The sequence below is a fragment of the Trachymyrmex cornetzi genome, unplaced genomic scaffold, assembly GCF_001594075.2.
Source record: "Trachymyrmex cornetzi isolate Tcor2-1 unplaced genomic scaffold, Tcor1.1 scaffold811, whole genome shotgun sequence".
NCBI lineage: Eukaryota > Metazoa > Arthropoda > Insecta > Hymenoptera > Formicidae > Trachymyrmex > Trachymyrmex cornetzi.
In genome coordinates this window covers 140,402-162,205 of record NW_017300149.1, presented here as the reverse complement: position 1 = coordinate 162,205, position 21,804 = coordinate 140,402, and the positions used below count along the sequence as shown (strand labels likewise).

The 21,804-nt window shown below is 29.9% G+C and overlaps 2 protein-coding genes across 3 annotated transcripts in view; one reads left to right on the top strand and one right to left on the bottom strand.

Annotated features, from left to right (window-relative positions):
• LOC108768606 (spermatogenesis-associated protein 5) overlaps nucleotides 1-21,804 on the bottom strand; it is a 115,155-nt gene that overhangs the window by 62,960 nt on the left and 30,391 nt on the right. The gene's annotated exons all lie outside the window — the stretch shown is intronic.
• The window catches only part of LOC108768609 (orexin receptor type 1), a 48,173-nt gene continuing 41,451 nt past the window's right edge, over nucleotides 15,083-21,804 (top strand). For both annotated transcript variants that reach the window (XR_001940499.1, XM_018519102.1), the window contains exon 1: nucleotides 15,083-15,706. Coding sequence is in view for 1 of the 2 variants with exons in the window: in XM_018519102.1 (XP_018374604.1) it covers nucleotides 15,251-15,706 (456 nt within the window). In the remaining variant the exon portion in view is untranslated. The remainder of the gene's footprint in view (nucleotides 15,707-21,804) is intronic.

Here is a 21,804-nt window from a genome sequence, read left to right as displayed (position 1 = left end):
CGCCCCCCCCCCCCCATCCCTGCAAAGGGGCGCGCGACTCTCACCTTCCCTTCTCACCCCTCTGAAGCAGAGGGGAAGGGGGGGATGAGAGTCCAAGGTGAGAGTTGTGCGCCCCTGAAGCAGGGGGGAGGGAGGTGAGAGTCGAAGGTGAGAGTTGTGCGCATATACATATATGTATATATGGATATATGTATATATATTATCTTGCCGAATTCTTATTTAAAAGAATATATAATTTTGACGAAAGAGAATTGATACCTTTTTTGAAATTATGAGTATGATGTATCCATTAGATGCTTTAAATATTGAATAAAACTGTATCGATATAAGACGCCATTTTTGAAACTTTGATTATTAATAACTTTTTCACGGAGGGCGAGCGACGGCTAAAACCTGTTGGAGATCACTCAGGGTCATGACCTTAACAACATATGTCAAGCTCGGGTTCATTGGAGGGAGGTCCCCCAATCGGTACTTTTACCCAAAAATTATATTAATAAAAATAACGTTTTTACATTTTTATTGGCGCCAGACTTGTATTGATTGTGCTCTTTTACGTGCCATGGATACTGTTAAGACATTTTTACTTCCTTTGCTTCTTTTACTTCCTTCGTATATTCAAGCTTCCTTCTTTAATTTCGAATATGTACATAGTTATAGAGCACGCAGAGATAAGACTGTATCAATGTCTTATAAATATTTGACAACAATAGTTAATGTATTGCAAGGATACGAAAGTGCCTACTTTATCTGTTAGTATACCTATAGTTATACTACAGTTATAGATTTTCAACCTAGTAATTCTTAACAAGTATAATTTAAATTGTCAATAAGATGTAAATGTTAAAAATTTATTTCTACATTTGTCAAGATATGAAACGAAAATGAGTAGCTTTTATATTACCGACATAAAAATATGCGGCGGAACAATCTTCAAATATGTTAGAATTTCTTTTCGATTGAATATAAGTGAAAACGCATTTAAAGGAAATCTAATATTACTGGTACTTCATTAAGAGTATGAATATATTTACAGTAATATATATATAAATTATTATTTTAATATACTAAATATTATAGTTATATTCTCTATAGAGTCTAGTTATTTCATAGAACAATTTTTAGACATTTGTCATCTGTGACATATGTAGATAGACTATTTTGACTAGTGAATTTTCTACTTATGATGAGCTAACAATTATCATTCTAAAATTCGTACTGTTAATACTTCTGTCAAACGAGCCCATTACGCGAGTTTTGAGATATATTTCAGAATAATCGAAAGAGTATTTTTTAATTTTGTTATTTTTAATTATGTCTTCAATTTGTCAGTGAAAAATTGCGAATAAAACTAGATTTTTTTTCGTGATTTCGAGACATAGCAATGTATGGATAATGTATAAGTGTAAAGCACAAAAACAATATATTTCAACAGAAAAAAAATGAGTTTGGAAGAATATCATTGTAATATAAAATTTATTAAATTTTAGCAAAAATATTCTATTATGTATAACGAACACACTTCATCAACTCAGGAAAATAATGGAATCTTGTAATTACGCGAATGAAAAATAAAATTGAAAAAATTAGTTTCACGCAATTATGCCATATTAAATTTTCAAAATTGACAATCTTCAAATTCCGATAATTTTCTTCCAAATCAACGATGTTTTCTCTGTTGACAAGAGGAAACGTTATAAAACACTTAAAGCCGTAGAAAATGATAAACGTTGTGGTTTATCATTTTCTCAATAATCAGTGGTTATAATTAGTCTCTGTTTATCGAATAGTTACAGTTTATATAGCGAAATGCAAATAATAATTAATTGTACAATAAAAAATGCTCGAATCCGTAATTTGCAATGCAATAAATACGGCATTAGTTGAAAGATTAAAAAATAATTTGCGTGTGCGGCGAAATTTATTATACAGTACGATTTTATTAATAATAATTTCGATATTTTTTCAAATTATTTTTGCTATTATTTTGCGTTGTGTACGAACACACAAACACGATTTAATTGCGGTAAAATTAAATATGCAGTCGATTATCGAAGCTTTAGAAAATACATTGAGGAGCAATGAAATGATATGACAAATATCGTATTATGTGAAATTATCTAAAGATCTATTCATATGAAAAATTCAAAGAAAGCAATTTGTCAATAAATTCTGGATCGATATGTGTTGTTTGACACTTGTATGATTTTATATTGATTTCTGCAACTTCAAATGTAACAAAACGTACTGTAGTCTCACATGGTCGAACTTATTATTTTAAATATCTGTGATATACAATGGAGAAGATATGTACGTGAAAAAAAAATAAAACTTTTATCTTATTAAAGTGTGTTTGTCGTTTATATATATATTCTACTCCTTTGCATACATAGTAATTTATTTTTGTAATGTGATTTACTTGAGTTTAAGTTCTTTTGTTACGAAACAAAAACACTTACGTTAAAACTTTTTCAGCTAATTTAGCGATATAAATATTATCGTAAATATATTTTATTTTATATTGAATTAAGTGTCATTAAGTGTCATTAAGTGTGATTAAGTGTGTTTTTAACGATCATGGCTGATAATTTTTTGGCAATACCCGAAAATTAAAGCTAGCGAAGATACGCCCCATGAAAAGGAAGCAGAAGAAGAGCTTTTGACCGCTGCTTTGATTGTGGTGGAGTGGGGGTAAAAAGCCAGCTTTTCTTCGCTGCATGAAATTGCACCTTGATAGCAAAACATCGCTAAAAGCTGAAATACATGACATGTCATGTCATATATTCATTTGTAGAACATAGCGATATAAATATTATCATAAATATATTTTATTTTATATTGAATATAAAAATGAGCTCGAAACTAAAATGAGCTCTAATTAAAATGAGCTCGAAACTATGAAATTACAGTGAAAGAATACTCTTTCTTGTTCGCGTTGTGTGAATATTTTTATCGTCAAATCGTATTATCTACAACGAGACCATTGGTTAAACACAAAGGACGTTCTACATTTTGTTACGCTCGAGCGATTTTTTTATTCGTGGCCTCTTCGAGAAATTTAGTAACCCAAATGTAAGCTGTTATTCAAATGAAATCCATTAAAACAAAATACATAAAAGGCAGTAAACCACTAAGGCTCGGTGTTAATAGCTAAGTATATACATTATATCAAGAAATTACAAATTATCATAGATGTCTCGGTCTTAAATTATTCCTCGCAAGAAGGATTTACTCTGAAGAATCACTATTTCTATATAGAGAAGAATTTGATTCACAGCAAGAATATGATTTACTTTTGTTGACTATAAAAAATGTTTATTATTGACTTCTGTACGACTAATTTGCGAGTTGCTTTGTATGCGAAACATTCACTTTCTATTACTGAAAATGGTCTAATTTAAGACCGAAACGTCTATGATAATTTGTAATTTCTTGATATAATATATATACTTGGCTACCAACACCGAGCCTTAGTGGTTTACTGCCTTTTATGTATTTTGTTTGATTATCAACCACTGTTTGACCTAATTTGCGAAATTCATTATTCTATAGAAATTAATTTGTCGATTCTTTTTATCCGTTTTCACCCAGAGAATTTTTATACAACGCGTATTTTTCAGTGCCTTCCTATTAATGCATCTTTAATGAGCGCGAAACGATTGATAATAATATGGTAAAATGGTACATTTTTTTGAGATATTATCGAACGGTATTTTATGATCAAACAATCGCTCATTAATTTCTCATTTTCAAAATTGCAATTAAATATGAATGTATATCATTTACTTTTTTTTATCTAAATATCTTGATCTTTCATCCCTTATATATAATTCTTTGCATTTTTCGTTATATTTGCCGGATTGTACCTTATTACCTTCCTCATTTCTTTAGATTCTTTTCATAAATGCTAATACATAATATGTACGTAATGTTTTGTTATTTTTTTCGTACATTCTGTATGAAAAATGTTGTTTTTATTGTTTTTTCATACATTTTGAAGTAGCAAAAACGCAAACTTTTAATTTCACTCTTGACATTTCAATTTATGCTACTAAATAATAAATGCATTCCTCGGTAATTAGAATGGAACCACGATTATTAAATTAACTGAATCCCTAGATATTTTCACTCAAAGCATCATTTGAAAATATCGCAATAATATGATTTAATATTAAATAGCGTAATCGTATTTTCTTGTGCCTATCATAAAAGCATTTTGAATTATTTTATTATTACGCTGTAATATATTATATGTTCCCGTTATAATACATCATTGTTAAAATATAATACCCTGTTTAAAAAACAAATGACAGTTCTGATTATGATTGATTATAATGACCAAAAAACCGAACTGCTTTTATTACGAAACAATGCATTTGGCTCTTGCTATTCTATTCAATGCTTCTTTTTGGTGTTTATTCCGCATTGATTCAGGATGACTGGCATCATCTTTCATTTAAGTGAAACGGAAGTGTTTACTTTCTTATCTTCATCGTTTAGTTTCTGTTTACAAATCAATCCGAATAAATCAGCTTTCTATCATATTCGAAAATAACTTCCCTTAAGATTATATTTCAATTTGTTGTATTATTAAATAATAACTAAATTCCTTGATAATTATAATCTGTAATATTGTATTTCATAATTAGGTATATAATTAGATTCGTATTGACAAGGTATTATCGACATACTAGATTACTAGAATATACTTCGATGAAATAAACCGCTTACTTTTATTGTTTTATATCCGTTCCACTCTTCATGGTCACGTTTTCATGGGCAGAAATAGGTCGTATTGAAGAGGACCGTAAAGCACAGAGTCGACGGTGCTGCAAGCTTGACGTGGCAGTATTATCTCTTCCGTTTGTTAAGTGCATTCAGAGGCAGTGTTTCACAAAATAGAAACAAAGAAAAAAATTATATCTCAAAGGATTAAAAAGAAATGATAAAAAGAACATGCGCTCGACCGAGCTTATCTGTATTCCGTTGGTTTTTCCAGCCTATTCTATTTTTCTATTTTTGGAGGATTCAAACTCGCGTTGATATGTTACGTGCAGTTACCCTCTCGGTGCCACTGAGACATATCTTCAGAAATAATATTATACTGAGTGCATGAATAATATTTTATGCGCGGAAAGATTTAATTCTGGTTCTCCAAAAAAAGATTTATGTACTACTTTTTTTCTTGGACATCCCATAGATTTAATTGTCGAGTGTGTATATATCAGCGAAATAACTAAAATAAAAATGGAAACATATGGCAATTTTTGTTTCTGTGACATGTTTAATTCAATGTATACACGTTATAAATGCATTTAAATGTATGAATATTTATAAAATTTGCATTAAAAAAAGCAGATGGTAAAAAAACATGTTTTAAATAGTTTAAAACAAATTTAATCGATGTTTTTAATATATAAAAAATTTTTCTTTTTAATAATACTGTTTAAAGCATGTTTGAAACATAAAAATTGTTTAAAGAAAAACAAAATGTTTTATTAAAAAGAAAACATTAGTTTTTGCCAACTCTAATAGAAAGTCGTTATCAAAGACAAACTCCACTACCATATTTTCAACGTAACTTGAATAAATAACAAATAAGTAAAAAAAAAGCACATTATCTTAAACAGTCGATTATACTTCGCACTATCGATGTCACAGCGACAATTTTTCATTGCAATAGAAGTTCATAACCATGCAAAAACCTATTAATCAAAAATACCTTGTAGATTTGGGAACTTGTCATGGTGGTTTGCGCAATTTTGCTCGAACATATTCTGTATGCCATGACCGTTCCTGGTCCCTCAGGAATAAGATTAATTAACGTTAACGAAGAAGTATTAAACCCGATTGCGCAAAGATGGACCTACTGGAAAGTATAGCTTGCGATAAATCGTCAAACGATAAGATAACAGCGACAGGGGCAGTTTAATGATTGATGATGAATAAAGTTGTGAATAAACATCGAGGGACGATGAAAAGTTTCGTGATTTGTTAAAAAAAATATCAGTAGATCAAAAGCTCATCAAACACATCAAAGGCTCGATGCACAATCTTTTATATAGATATACAGGGCGATTAGTATTCAAAATACAACATTTAATTCCAATTTTCAAATTTGAGAGAAAAATCCTTTTGTAACACACACAGTTATCGAGGCATTAATAGTTTCTGATTAGAATTTATTTTTAGAAACAAAAATATGTTGTAAATTAAAAATTTTATTTCCTTATTTCTAAAAACAAAGTTATTTTTTAGTAAGATTTTTCAATCTCAAGCTCATAAGTTTTAATGCTAAAAATATTAAAATATTGTAAAATATAAACAATAATCTTTAACAGCTTTTCTTCATTAGCCTCTAAAAAATAAGATATCCTTTTAACGTTTTATGTGATAGTTAATTGTCTTCTACAGTATCTCTGAAATTAGAAATAAATTGATTAAATAATCGCAAGGAACTGCGACACCATATATCACAGTTATAAACATTTAATTAAAGAAATGATTAATGGCTTTGTAACATATGTAGATGATAATCGGAATATTTGAATACACGTATGTATCCCAAGAAAGCGTATTTGGGTTAACGTTGAGAAAATACGTATACTACGGAAACAATTTTCTAGACTGTTTCCTCCATATTTTATGTCAAAACAATTAAGAAATCACTTTTTCAAATGCCCATATTGCTAAGTAGATTACTAAATGTATCGAAAGTTTCTTTTATAATTAATCCGCGATCTGAATATTCAATAAATAGTTCCTTAAAATATCTGGACTGAATATTCAATAAATAGTCCCTTGTCTAATAGAAATGTAATTTATAAACATAATTTTTAAATACCGAGCAAAATTGATTGAAGCATTAATATTTTTCATATTTTCCAAAATGTATGACGAGCAGTATTGCATATTTCAGCTTTAATGAGAAAAAAATAAAAGCGCATGCGATTCAATAATGTCTCGTTTAAACACAGTAATAAAGGAATATTTCTCTTTAATAAAATCAGAGGAAAAATGTTATATTAATGGACATAATTTATATATAATTATATATAATTGCATATAAAATATGTTAATTTTTTCTATAATTATATATGAAGCATTTTTTCCCCAGGAATACATTCTCTCGGAGATCACTGCTCAACTCTAAGAATTTTTGATATTACATTGTACTTTTTAAATTATAACAAAGCCAATTAAAGTACGGTTCGGAATTATTCCAAAAATATGATTTTGCAAAGAATCTTTCTATTTTTTTCCCAATCGAACTCAGAATTAAAAAATCACCGGCGTCAGTATTTCATTGTCAAGAAAGAAATTAGTTCGTGAAACTCATTCAAAAAAATTTATCAGTAAAATTGAGATTGAAATTCGCAGGAAGCGTACATGTACCTACATATATTTTTATCGATTGTTGCGTATCTAGATTCTGTAATTCCGTAGTGAAGGAAAATAGTTAATTTCGGTGTACAAGCAACTGAAATATTTTCGTCTCCGTAGATTGAGCAATTTTCGCAAAGTGCAAGCGCGGCGTCGTGACCGACGTCTACACTACACGACCTCGTTAAAACAGCGCACCTCAGTTTCGCTGAGTCTGCCGGCGCGTTCGCATCCTTCCGCAGAGAAGGAGATCGGCGCTGTATCCCGCTCCGTCGGGGGTGTTTTCACCTCCCTGCGGAGACCGGAGTCCGAGCAAACATCGTAACGATCCTAAGGAATACTATTCGCGCGAATCGACTTACACTCAGGTTCGCAAAAGTGCTTGAAGGAAAAGAAATGAACACAGAGAGATGCGGTTTGAAAACTTTGTGAAGTCGCGCGAACTTTATGCATCGCAAAAACGTAATCTTCAATATTTTTCTCGGCGGAGTTTTACGTGTAAATATTCTCGTCGACAATTTTTTCTCCGGTAACTATAAGAAGGTAATAACTTTGCGTGTTATCGGAATTTTTAGTGGTTGCTCGAGTTATAAGTAAATGGTTTTAAAAAAGTTAAACATATTATTTTCGAAGCATATGATAAAATCAAAATTTGATTTGTCGGTCAAATTTCAATGAAAAATTGTCATTTCTAGGTGTAGTATAATATTAACAAATATTTTTATGAAATTTGTATATAAATATGTACACATTTAATTTATATGTATTTATACGTAAAAGTGTCACACCTAATTATAAACATTTATCTTTTTTTTTCATCATAAATAAATATTTTTTATTTATATATATTTTTATATTTGTATATTTTAGAAAAAATTTTTTTAAAAAATTTTAAATCACAGGACAAAATTTTTTATTTAGAAATTTTAGTATAAGAAATATTTTTAGAGCGTAAAAGAGAGATTCTATAAAAAAACCTCTGCATTATTAAAAGAGATTGAACCATAAAAGAAAATTAAGTCCAGACTATTTTCTTTGCTGGATGGAAAGTAAGAAATCGAGGAAATGCGTCTGTTTATGGTGAAAGATGAACTTAATTTCAAAGAGTGTTTTACAAACGTAAAAGTCGGGTTATTTTCAACATTTTTCTTTAGTCTCATTTTTATTATCACGTTGAAAGAAGAAAAAATGCACAGATCCGAAACTAATTATAATATAAAGTTGTTTAAATATTAAATTATAATTCGTACATAGAGAGAAAAAGTCTCTTGTTGCATGCTTTATGTGAGCGTAAAATCCCGAGTACTTTAGACGCTTCTGACAGTCTCACCTCTATATTTTGCCGTGCTGAAAATTTGGAGTAACGTCGCGAATATGAGTAAGGTGTGCAAATCTGTCTAAATATTTGATTCAAAACGTATATGCAGGAAATAAGCGTATAATCCTGCGATGTGACGGATGCATATATTCGCTTAAGGAAGACCATTACTGTTACGAGCCAACCGGGAAAGGAAGCCCACGCGACTGTTCATTGTGAAGTGACTAAACGTGACCGTACCTTCATAGGTAACGTTAAAGTTTCATTGCGCATTTTCGCATTTACGTCTTTCAACGAGAGAGAGAGAGAGAGAGAGAGAGAGAGAGAGAGAGAGAGAGAGAGAGAGAGAGAGAGTGTGTGTGTGTGTGTGTGTGTGTGTGGGCGAAAAACCGGGAACGAATATTATAAGCCTCTCGTTCAGAACTCGTAATTGAATTTAACGAGTTGTTTTGGCAATCAGCCCAGTGAATAACCACGATGCGTATCACAACGAACGAGATCCATGCGACGCGACAATAAATCAGCACGACGTTATACGAGAGTCGATACAGCGAATTCAACGGGGTTTGCATTCGTACTTGGAACGGAAATTTATGCAGTCAGCTTTTCTCTTACGACGTGGTATCTAATGCGTTTGTCCTCGACTGTAAAGACCGATCCACCAGGAGGTGACGTGAATCAGATCTCTCATGTACAGAACGGGAGAAAGAGGATTTATTTCGCGCATTTAACTTTTAATTGATCATACAATTGATTGTTAGTGTCGTCAATAATGGACCGCACATCGCGTATACTGAAGTTAAATTAATCCTCGATACATATACATGTGCACGGAAATACACCGAGAGAAATATTTAGTAGATAACCGTTTATTTTGTTGATATGTGATTAACAAAAATTTTCTGACTTTTTTATTTTTTAGTTAGAATTTTTATTACAACAACAAGGGATACAATAACAAAAATTGTGTTAGATTACATTCAAAATTTGATTAGATTAATCAAATTTTGATTAGAACAGCACAATTTTTAGATGAAAAAAATAAAAAAGTTTTTGTTAATCACATCAATAAAATAAATGTAGTCATACGTATTAAACATTTTCTGAAGTATGATATCTCACACACACACAGAGAAAATTTTATATTTAAAATTGCTATAATGTAGTAGTAGTTGCGGTCTTCATGTAAATTTTATAAGTTTAAATGCAATCATTATTTTTTAAAAACAATAATACAACATAATTTTTACACTTTTTTATAGTAAATTTTATAGTAAAATTTTTATTACAAAATCAAATTTTGTTAAATGAAAGTTAGGATTGTAAAGATAAGTAAAAAATATATACCTAGCAAATTTTGTTTGCGTACCATAGTAAAAATTAACTGCTTTCATGTTAGAATATGGCTTAACAAAATAATTACTTTTTTTTTATTTATGTGATAAAAATACGAAAATTCAAGACATAGTAAAGTGTCATTTAAAAGTATATTAAAACTTAATATAAAATTTTCTCTGTGCACTTACAACGGTTCAATTTCCGTAATACTTGCGGAAGCGTATATATTTTCCGTTTGCATAATTAATTGCATACCTCGATCGCCTCACGTTCGATTACGTGAATCGAAAACGTGCGAATCGCGTTACAAAATAACTTTACAAATACAAACGCCATTGAAATGCCATGAAATAAAATTTATGTTCTAAAATAAGAAGTAACTCGTACGAAAGGTACAACGGGTCGTTTCAATTATATCCGACGGGATCGTGAAAGTTTTACGAGTAAATGTCTCGTTGTTCACGATGCGATAAAAGAGTAGAGAGAAAAAGAGGAAACTTTCTAACAGAACATTAGCACTTTTTTATTGGTTAGCAGTTTTTACGGTTAGATGGAAAATAACAATAACAATTTTTCGATAAGGATCAAAATTGCATCGTTATTTTCTCCACCGACAGTTATAAAAGACTTTAAGAGTGAGATCATTATGTCAACGTAAACTGGAGGACGAAGATTAATCTTAAACGGTGTAATCTGTAAAATAAAACTCCTTGGAGACTAATAAGATTAGCTCAGATAACCAACTGAGTTTGCAGTAATTATTAGAAAGGTATATAATAAATAGCACACAAATTATAGGGGAGACCGGGATCAGTTGACTATAGGAGTAAGTAGAATAATCTACAGGCTACATTAAAAACAAAACACGCGAGACACGCGTAAATGTGTCTAAGCACGCAGCAGCGACTGCCGCTATAAGTCTGCTGTAATATCTTGTTGTGAACACATCTATGATAGAAGTTATGCCATAATTTAAAAAAATCGTACACCTAAATATTTTTATTCTTAAAGTTTTTGTTTTACAATCGTATATGATTGTCTCTGAGATATTTGATTTTTACTTAGATAGTAGATAAGTGTAGTTCTTACTTAATAAAGTCCAACAGATTTTTTTTTGTTTATGTGTTTTTATTATCGTATATTGTTAATATTTTTAAAAAATGAACGGATGGAGATAGTAGATTAACCACAGCATGGAACTGTATGACTCATTTAGTGACGACTTTTATAACACTTACACAAAATTTTATTCCTTTAAAGAGATTTTCTTCAGTGGTAAATGTTATAAGTTTAGTTCCCTCATGTTCAATCTCGAAAACTAGGCTCATTCGACGTGTATTTGCACGAAATGAACAAATTTTCCAAAAAGAAGCATTGTTTTGCCCTGCGAAGCGAATGTTTGTGTTTAAAATATATTTTTATAAAAGTTTTATTAATATAGGTATGTAGTCAAAGATGTGTGTAGCTTAAAATACATTAATCTTTATTTTAATAATCTTAGTCGAATTACCCCGGTTCCGAGACTAGTTAAATCAGATGGAATGTAATAAAAAAATGCATTTTTGTTCATATTAGTTATTAGTTTCCCCTTATTATTAAAATATTGTTAGGTCAAATGTATGTAACTGTAGAATTCATTTTTTCGATAAGTCTCTTAATTTCGTCTGTAAAAATTCGAAACTGAAAAATGAATCTATAAACCTCGGTTTTCCTCTACTTATAATACCTTCCCATTACGCAAAATGTAAATGTCATTACATGATACTACACATGAGTTATTAAACGATCCGGTATATCTCATATCACAAATAATATTAATCACTTTATGTCTATATTGATAGCAATATAACATCTACATCAATGTTAAAATAACACATTGCGTCAATAATATTATTTATGTATTTTGAACTGTTTTAATATAATTAGGAGTATATAATCTGAAAAAGACGAAAATATAAAAATCTTGAGAATACTGATTCTTAATTCTCCAACCCAAATTAATAATCATCCTTAAGATTTAAGTTTCGAAATTTTTTTATTTTTTTGTCTTTGTTGACTGGCATACAAATAATTACCGATAAGACTACGCAAAAGTGAAGTCTGTAGTATCTCAAAATTGCCGTAAAAGTATTTATTTCTTTGTAATATTATAATAAATTTCTGTTGATAAAAATTAAGCTAACAATTCATGTTCCACATTTTTCGTTCCGCAAGCTATTAGAAATAAAAAATTCTTCCTAAATTTAACTTAGAAGCAAATAGATAATCAATCACTTTCCCTCATTCAGTTTAAGCGAAGTTATTTTACGCATGAGAAATACGATATCTTAAATTACGGCATAAATAAATGAATTATGATTTATGAGATACGACGTTAAGAAAAATGGGATTGGGCTGTACCTGAACTGTATCTATATGCAAACGGCTTTTCCGAACTTACGATATAAATTAATCATAGCTATAATACTATAATATTTACCTTTAATAAAATAGATGGGAATAAAAATTAGCTGATGGTATAAATTTAGAGAGGTATTAAATTAAATACACGCGAAGAAGTAAAACGAATATGTTAATGACACACATTTTGTTAATAATAATTATTAATAACAATAACAATCTAAATTGTTACATATTGGATGTTTTTCATTTGGTGAACACAAATCGAAACAATCCGATAAAACAACTGACAGTATTTGTCATCATTTTGCTCATCCGTCAAATGATATTAATGTTAAAATTACGTTTTTAACTTCATTTAATATGTCATTCATTAATATCAAAATAAACGGCAAATAATGTCAGCTTGTTTGCTGGAAAGTATCATTCCGTCTTTGCTACCTATGGAATGCCAAGGGAGACAGAATGACTTATATCACTAGACGGAGAAAGCACCTTACGTCTTTACATTTCTGTAATACGTAACGGAAACCGCATTTGTTGGATCTTTATTACGAGTTGAGAATTATTGGTAAAAAAACAGTATCTTGCGAGAAGTCGTCTTTGCATATTTCATCTTATATCTCTAACGTTTTAATTCAACCAACTTTGGCGATAGATACTGCCGGTCTATTTCACCGTCGACTACTAAGCTTTTAGCGTCACACAAAAAGACCTTATATTGAATTTACCGACAAATAAGATAAAAATATTATGCAATTACGGTAAAACCGCCCAGATTCGATAATTTCATATTAATCAGTGTGTGAGATAACAATATCATAAATTAATATAATAACAAAGCATTTTAAACACAAAAAGTCCTTATTAAATTTATTGACAAATAAAGTAAAAATAACATGCAATTATAGAAAAACTGTTCAGATTCAATAGCTTCATGTTAATCAGAATGTAAAATAATGAATGTAAATTAAAATATTAAAATTAATGTTTTTTGGCTCCTAGCTCTTCTTTTAATTATATTGTTTTTTAAAATAATGATATAAATTAAATACAAATTTCAAACGTTCACTTATTTTATTCAAATCGTTTACTTATTTTATTTGTTTTTTTACCATAAAACGTCTGCAAACTCTAAAGGTTTGAAATATATAAATTGAATTTGAGGATTGATTTACAACGTTAAGTGTCGACATTTAGATAAAGCTAAACATTCCCCTTTGACATTTTGGTAGCAAAGATCGACTCTACAATTCATATATATTAGGGCAATATGTATTCCGGAATATTCTGGTAAACGCTGATTTATTTGTAATGTGTCGTGACCAACATTGCGTCGTTCATGTCCCTCATAGTCACATTATTCAGCTGTTTTTTACATAAGACTCTGAGTAACAACGTAACTTTTCTTCTAAGGCGAAAATATAAAAAGAGAACATTTATATTATTGAGCCGGTTTCAAACATTTTAATTTTCTGCTAATTATAATTTATTTATGTAAAATATAATACTTTAAATTAATAATTAAGTAAAAATTTTAATTAAAATAATTTATGTGGAAATCATATCCATGCGATAAGAGTAATATATATTACAGCGTTCTTTACAGCCGCCAGATTTAATTTTCTAATAGACAATTCTAAAATTTAATCGGTCGATTAAGTTAATCGGAGTTGGTGAGACTAGCCCTGAAGGTAATATGAAAAGAAATTTTTCACTTTTTACATTTTCGCCCTAGGGAGGAAGTTACATGATCGCTACCTTGATTGATATTATTCGAATGATTATGTCATTCTTCCGTATCACTTGCGAAATTTCAAAGTATTTTATCGATTGTATCAATTTAATCAAATATCTAGGACGTAACGCTGATTCGCACGTTTATTTGTGTATAACTGACTTGGTGACATGTTTTTGATTTGTCAATTTTTGTCTAATTAAAGAATGTTTAAAGCGAATGTTTCCAAAACAAAGTTAAAAAAGAGGAAGGAAAAGTTTCCTGATTTACGGAAATTGATTTAAATGAAGCATATTTGAATTTAAATATCTCATCTACAAATATTTTATGCCTGTCTGAACGCTACGATTACATGAGGAAAATGCGGTTTGGCAGGTAAATCAGAACTATTCGGATCTTGCAAGTTGGACATCCATGGCATCCAGTTCAGAAGTGTATTACAGTTAGGAACATATTTGAAGACCATATTGAAGATATACGACATTCAAGCGCAGTATGAAAATATTGTATTTCTATATAGAAGATAAATTCAATTTCGACAAATATATATGATATATTCTTTATCGCGCATAGACAGAAGCTGTTCATAATCGCGCTCTGAAGAGCAAATAAATGCCCGCTTCAAAGAAATTCTATGCTAAGTTATATAAGCATAATCATTTATGAAAGAAAAAGAGGGTGAACTTTAAAAGCGTAGTCCATCATTGTGGAAACACCGGCACTTCAGCGCTGCGCTTTATCTACACTCAGATTTGCATTCGCGCGTTCGCGATTTATTTGACAAGTTGTTTGACTAAATCCCGTCGCGACGCAATAATGTAGTATCACTGTAAAGGACATTTTACACTCTGTTACGTTAATACCGACGTTAATACGATCGATGATTCGGCTAATAATTTATCCACCCTAATTCCGTCAGTCAATGAATCCACGATACTGGATGGATCCACGATAAAATATCGCGTGTAACTAGAAACGGATCGCAATTAAATCGTTTTCACATTTAATTGTGTTAACTGCGCACGAGTGATGATTTGCAGTGAGATATTATGACACAATAAGATCGAATAAACATGAATCTCGCTGTGATGATTATCATTTGGCTTGTATCGGCGACGCCGCGTTTATGTGATGCGCTCGACGAGGATGCGGTCGATTATTATTCGTTCGCGGACAATGATGGCAACTTCGAGTACACCAACGTCACGAATTGCACCAACGATTACTGCATCCCGGACGAGGATTACATCGAACTTATGGTGCAGCACATATTTCCGAAATTCACTGACTGGGTGCTGATTGCAATGCACAGCGTCGTCTTCATAATCGGTCTAATTGGCAACGCACTTGTCTGCATGGCCGTCTATCGCAATCACTCGATGCGTACCGTGACCAATTATTTCATCGTCAATTTGGCGGTGGCCGATCTTCTCGTCTTGCTGATCTGCCTCCCACCGTCGGTTCTCTGGGACGTCACGGAGACCTGGTTCCTCGGATTAAAACTCTGCAAGGCCGTGCCGTATCTTCAGGTAAGCGTTTTCACCCGATCACCCGATTAAGAATTATCGAAACATTTCCACATCTTGATTGTCTAATTGATAGAATCGATTTCCAAGGCAAAATGATTATAAGGTTTGTTTTTACAATATATGGTTACCTAAAGATTAAAGTTACCCACAGATTTATCAATGAAATTCATGAACTTCTTGGTTAATATTAATCTTTATAGGTAACCATATATTGTGAAATCGGATCTAAGAGAGTTTAAAAATGTCGAAGAGAATTTCAAAATGTTAATTGAGAATTTCAAAATGTTGATTTTATATTCATTGTACACGCGAGAAAATCTTACGATTTGTTATCTTTCTTATTTCAAAATTTATACAGGGTCTCCCAAACTTTTTGACACACCGCTTGTAAGCAGATCGATCGGACTGAGTCCTTGAAAAGTCTTTATTATTTTGCCATTTTTGTAATAAGATATTAATTTTTATAAATTGCTGAATAAGCGGATAAAATCAGTGTACAAGATAGCTTTAAAATATCTTTCAGAGTTCCGTATAAAATATCGTAAAGACGTTTTTTAAAAATATCTTAAAGTTATTTATGCATCGATTTTTTACATATTCTGCTTATTAGGTAGTTAAAAAAAGACTGTGAAAATTGTAAAATGATAAAAGATTTTTCGACTCAATTAAGTCTGTGCTATCTGCTCACAAGCGATGTGTCAAAAAGTTTGGGATACCCTACATATTAAATGATACGGAAGTCTCATTGTTTCTCATAATCTTAATTAAGTTTCGTAATTTGACCCAGTTTAAGGTATCCATTTTCGAGGAAATTTTTGGCAATAGATTCTTGTATGACCTATTACTTAGCCTACAGTTTTGGATTTCCTATACACTGCAGAGCAGGGTTCGGTAAAATAACTGATGCGACTTATTTAAAATATAAAATATAAAATAAGTTCTAGAAACTTATTTAAAATATAAAATCGTAGGAGTTGGTAAAATCACTGATACGACATATTTGAAATAAACAATATAAAATAAGTTCCAAAAACTTATTAAAAATATTAAAATAGGTCACAAGAAATTATTTAAAATATAAAATAAGAAATTGGGCGAAAATACATGTATTTATTTAAAATATAGAATAACTTTTATATTTAAAATATAAAAATAACTTGTGTCTTTTATTTTAAATAAGTTTTCGAAGGCTATTTCTTATTTTAAATAAAAAATAGATTTTGGAAACTTACTTAAAATATAAAGTAACAAATATGTATTTTAAATAAACGTTTCAAATAATGTTTAAATAAAAAATATTTTAATTATTTTGTTTATTTGAATATACGAATGCATTTCTAAATATAATGTTTCAGTTTTTTTATAGCTATAGCTTATAATTGATACTTAATAATATCAACCTTTCGCGAACCAGGTAGAAAATCAACATGGATCATATGGGTGTATCTCATACCCCACACGTGCAATACTTCATCATAAATATACTATAATTTAATTACTCACTGTCACGTGTACCGACGGATTGGTAACACATAACTGATACAATTTATTTAAAATAAAAAATATAAGATAGGTTCCAGAAAATTATTTAAAATTCACACTCGATAAAAAACTGATACAAATCATTTAAAATAAAAAATATAAAATAAGTTCCAAAAACTTATTTAAAATATTAAATAAGAAATAGGTCAAAAGAAGTTATTTTAAATAATAAATACTGAATAACTATTTACTTTTTTTTCTATTAAAAATGTATATTTTAAATAAATTTTTATTTGAAATAAGACCGAGCCCTGCTGCAGAGTTATTTGAATAAACGAAATTATTGAAACATTCTCGTTTAATCAAACGTCAAAATCCAAAATCGTTTTTCTGTATTACGCTATATGATACTTTGTTAAATAAATTTTATGCCAATTTTTTATTACTAGATGGACATTGCGATTGGCAATTTAAATAATTACCATGTTACGATGCATTTAATGACATTACAATTATACATACTATAATTATCTCCTTTCTTAAATTTTGATTTATCTCTTTTTATCTAAAAAGGGATCGTATTCGACGAAGTGAAGATAAATTTTTTTTTATTTTAAAAAATTTGTTCCAAAAACTTTTGAAAAGGACGATAAAAGATTTCTTCAAATTATAAGCATATGGAAGCTTCCTCCTGGAATACTTCCTTATGGAAGTAGAAACGATAAAAGCCTAAACGAAAAACTTCATGAATCTCGATATTTCTCGAATGTACGTCCGTCCAGGAACTTACGATGTAATCTCAGTCTCTATATCATCCGATTTAATATCCCCCAAAGTATACATTCCGGCAGTAAGGATTCGCGGTGCACGTGATGAAACTGGCAAAAACCGACTGGAGATAGTCCGACGCATTTTCCGTTAGACGCGGTTTCCCCGAGAGCGGCTTTTTAGAAAACATCCCGATATTCCCAAACCGTCTTGGAATTCGCAATTGCCGCGACACGGAAGTCAGGCGGAATATATTTTGCGAGATTAGCTTCTGTGCGTCTCATTCTATTTTTACATGATTCCACCCCATCGATTGCTGCACTTGTCACAGTGTCGAAAAATAAAATTAAAAATCTTGAAACACAACTATTGGTATTCACCACATCAGATATTTTAAGTAGAAGTTTTGATTTTATCTTTCAACGTTGTAATATAATTTTAAATTCAAATAATTTATCGCCTTTTCACATATTTGTGAAACTGATATTTGAAGCATCATATTTTATAATTTAACGATCACTTTATTAATCTTACAAAATAACATTGAGCACGATAACCGACAAACAGTTTTAAGCTTCAAACCATGGCTTATGCATAATTTTTTCATTCTCCTTTTTGTATGTACTCGATCGCATATATAAAAGATTTATTTTTAGAAACTTTCTCTTGCTTTTTCTGAAAATACAAATATATGAAAATGTGTTTCCCATATGTGTCATGCAAAGCATTACGCGTATAAGAGCCAAGTCGCGTTTCTGAAAGTTCGTTTTTACACCGAGAATACATATATTCAGGTACCTATACCGAGACTAATTAATTTCAATTTGCATTTCATTAACATTTCAATTTTTTTTACGAAATTATAGTTAATAGCAAAAACCAATTACGTATGTTGTATGCATATACATATGTAATTTGCATCATATTTAAATAAACAACGCAAAATTCAATCACAACATCTGACAGGAGTAAAGAGTCTTTTTCCTTACTTATGAAAACAAATATTGTAAATGCTATTCTATGTTTCTAATAATTTCTTAAAAATAATAAAATAGCTGATGTATAAAACATGAGTAAAATAAATTAACTGTTCAGATTCAGAAATGTTTTATATAAAATAGGCAGCGTTGCTGCATTTTGAATAATTAACAGTCTGGATAATCGATATTTTATTACGTTTGTCCTCTACAAGTTAAATGAGTAGACATAAACAATGCAAAATTGCATTTAATCTATCATATAATATCGTACATGTATATGAAGTATATTTATGGAGGCGAACTTTATTTTCTACTAGCACGCAATGTGCTGATGAATCAGTTCGTGTAACAAAAATTCTCTTTTCTAAGTCATATTTAACTCAATTATCAATTACATTACTTTGCCGAAATTAAGCTTTTCAACAGGCTACGCTATTGTTAATTTGAGTGCAGAATTAATTCTGTTTGCTAATGCTTTGCAGCTGTTAATGAGAGAATCTTCGCAGAAAATTGATCATGCATTTCATTTAAATCCAACGACCTATTAGCTTATCATCGGGAATATTTTGTGTTTTAGAGCGCATTTATTATTCCGAGCATTAATAATTCACTACAAAATATAATCCGTTAACTAAAATCTCTGACTTATTGTAAATTGAACTGATGAATAAATAAATAGTTTCATTACGTATGCGAACATATAACATCAAAAATGAATTTACGACACGAAAAAATTAAAAAGTTCATACAAACATTGATCTAACCTTGTTTTAAAATTATAGAAGTTTTCGTGTTCCATTTTCATTATAAACTAAGATAGCGTAGCTTCCTCATTTCGGTTGTTTAAAAAAATTAGTAAGACGCGTGAAGATGTACGAAGATTCTACGCTAATTTAGTTTATAATTAATAAACACAAAAATGTTTGTAACTTGGAAACAAGGTCAAATAGAAATACAGAACAAATGTTTATAAAAACTTTTTGTTATTTTTGCGTCTCGAACCTATTTCTGAAATTATATCTACATGTTATGAAACACCCTGTATTGATAACAAAAATTGAAAGTTAAAAAATTAAGAAAATAATTATACAATAATAAAATTAATATAAATATACGTAACTATAGAGCGATTATAAAACTAATAAAAACATAAGTAGTCGTCTTGAGAGATATTTAAGTGTAATATGTAGGTATAATTTGATTTTATCCATGTAATTGAAAAGATATAGATGTAAAAAACGCGAAATAAATCGATAAAAACATCGTGGATCTGAGTGCGCCTCGTCATCGCGTCATATATTATGTATCTGATAGTTTCTCAAACGTGCGATAGATGGCCAGAGGAGCTACATTTATCTTGTATTTAACTTCCGACTCGCAGGATTTATAAGACGCAGCGTGCGACGGGCCGAGCAAAAAGGGTGCTCGCTACTTCAATAGCGCATCGTGTCGATTTAACGTCGGCATGGTGGGGTATGGCCATCAAGACATACCCAGTACGTAATTTTTGGGAACGCGAGGCTGTTGGCTGCCAATAAGCACTGACGCCTCCACCTCATCTTACTCATAAAAAACAAGTAAATGTTTGAGAAATTATCATTGTCTCGTTGTGTGAATCCCAATTCGCCTTTTAAAAGACTATTATTGCGTTAATAAGTGAATAAACACAGTGGAATATATGTTAAATAATGTAACGGACATCTGGTATAAAGAAATACGTAAAGTAAATTTGAAAATATTATGATCTTTTCATGAAAACTTTGATGCAGTTTGCATACAGCTTTGAATATATTAAATGCATAAACGTACGTATATGAAATATTTATAAAATGTGGAGCTGACTAAAACTACTTAAAAAGAAAATTTTGCAAGATGCTATTAAATTCTTTTGAACTTAGGTAATTTTGCGCATATAAAATATGTATACATATAATGTATACTGAATACTCAATGGCAATATTGCATTCTATCAAGAGAAGAACGTAGTATTGAAATTGCAACTTTTTTTTATGTGTAAAAGTATATAGAATAAATACATATTAATATATTAAAAAATTCTCTTCCGCATACTGTATTTAATTAAAAATTGAATTAGAAGAGACCGTGATTTTTTTAATCAACGTAAGTTTGATGGCTTTTAAAAAATATTTGAGGCTATTGATTATTCGTGGCACTATTGAGAATCTGTCTTCGTATAAAAGAATAAAACTTTTTATTTCTAGAAAATTGAATTTTTATATTAAAAATTGATACTTTTTTTCTTTATTTTAAAATGATAAAAAGTACAACATAATATTTAAAAAAGAGATAATATTTTGACAATCTTCAAACAACTTTTAGTCAATCGTGCTCAATCGTTTTCTGTTAGCTTTAAAAATAAAAATGTTGAATTTTGTATTTGTACTTTAAAAGTAATTGTTGAAATATGTTAATATTTTACTGCGAGTAAATTAACAAAGTTATCAATGCTTTATTATCTAAAAAGCTCCGAAGTTACATCTTGATTTTATTATTATTATTATTCCGTTTCCTTTTCTCTCAAGTTTCTTTTTCTTCGTGTTTATCTACCATTAAAAGTCACCATTACAAATTTTGTCGAAGTTATTCAGTTTCAATATAAATCTAATTTTTTTACCCTTATAATTTTATGTATATTAACATTTATAGATTTTTTAATATATCTTTGTTAATTATCTATTTTATTTATAAATTATTTTGTCAGCTATATATTATAAATTATATTCTCAGTAGATACAAAATACTTAAAAAAATTATCTTATTTAAAGTACATATTTTATTCTGCACAAAGAACTAATTTTATAACAAGCAAAAATATTAATATTTCGATTTAAGTAATAATTTTGATTA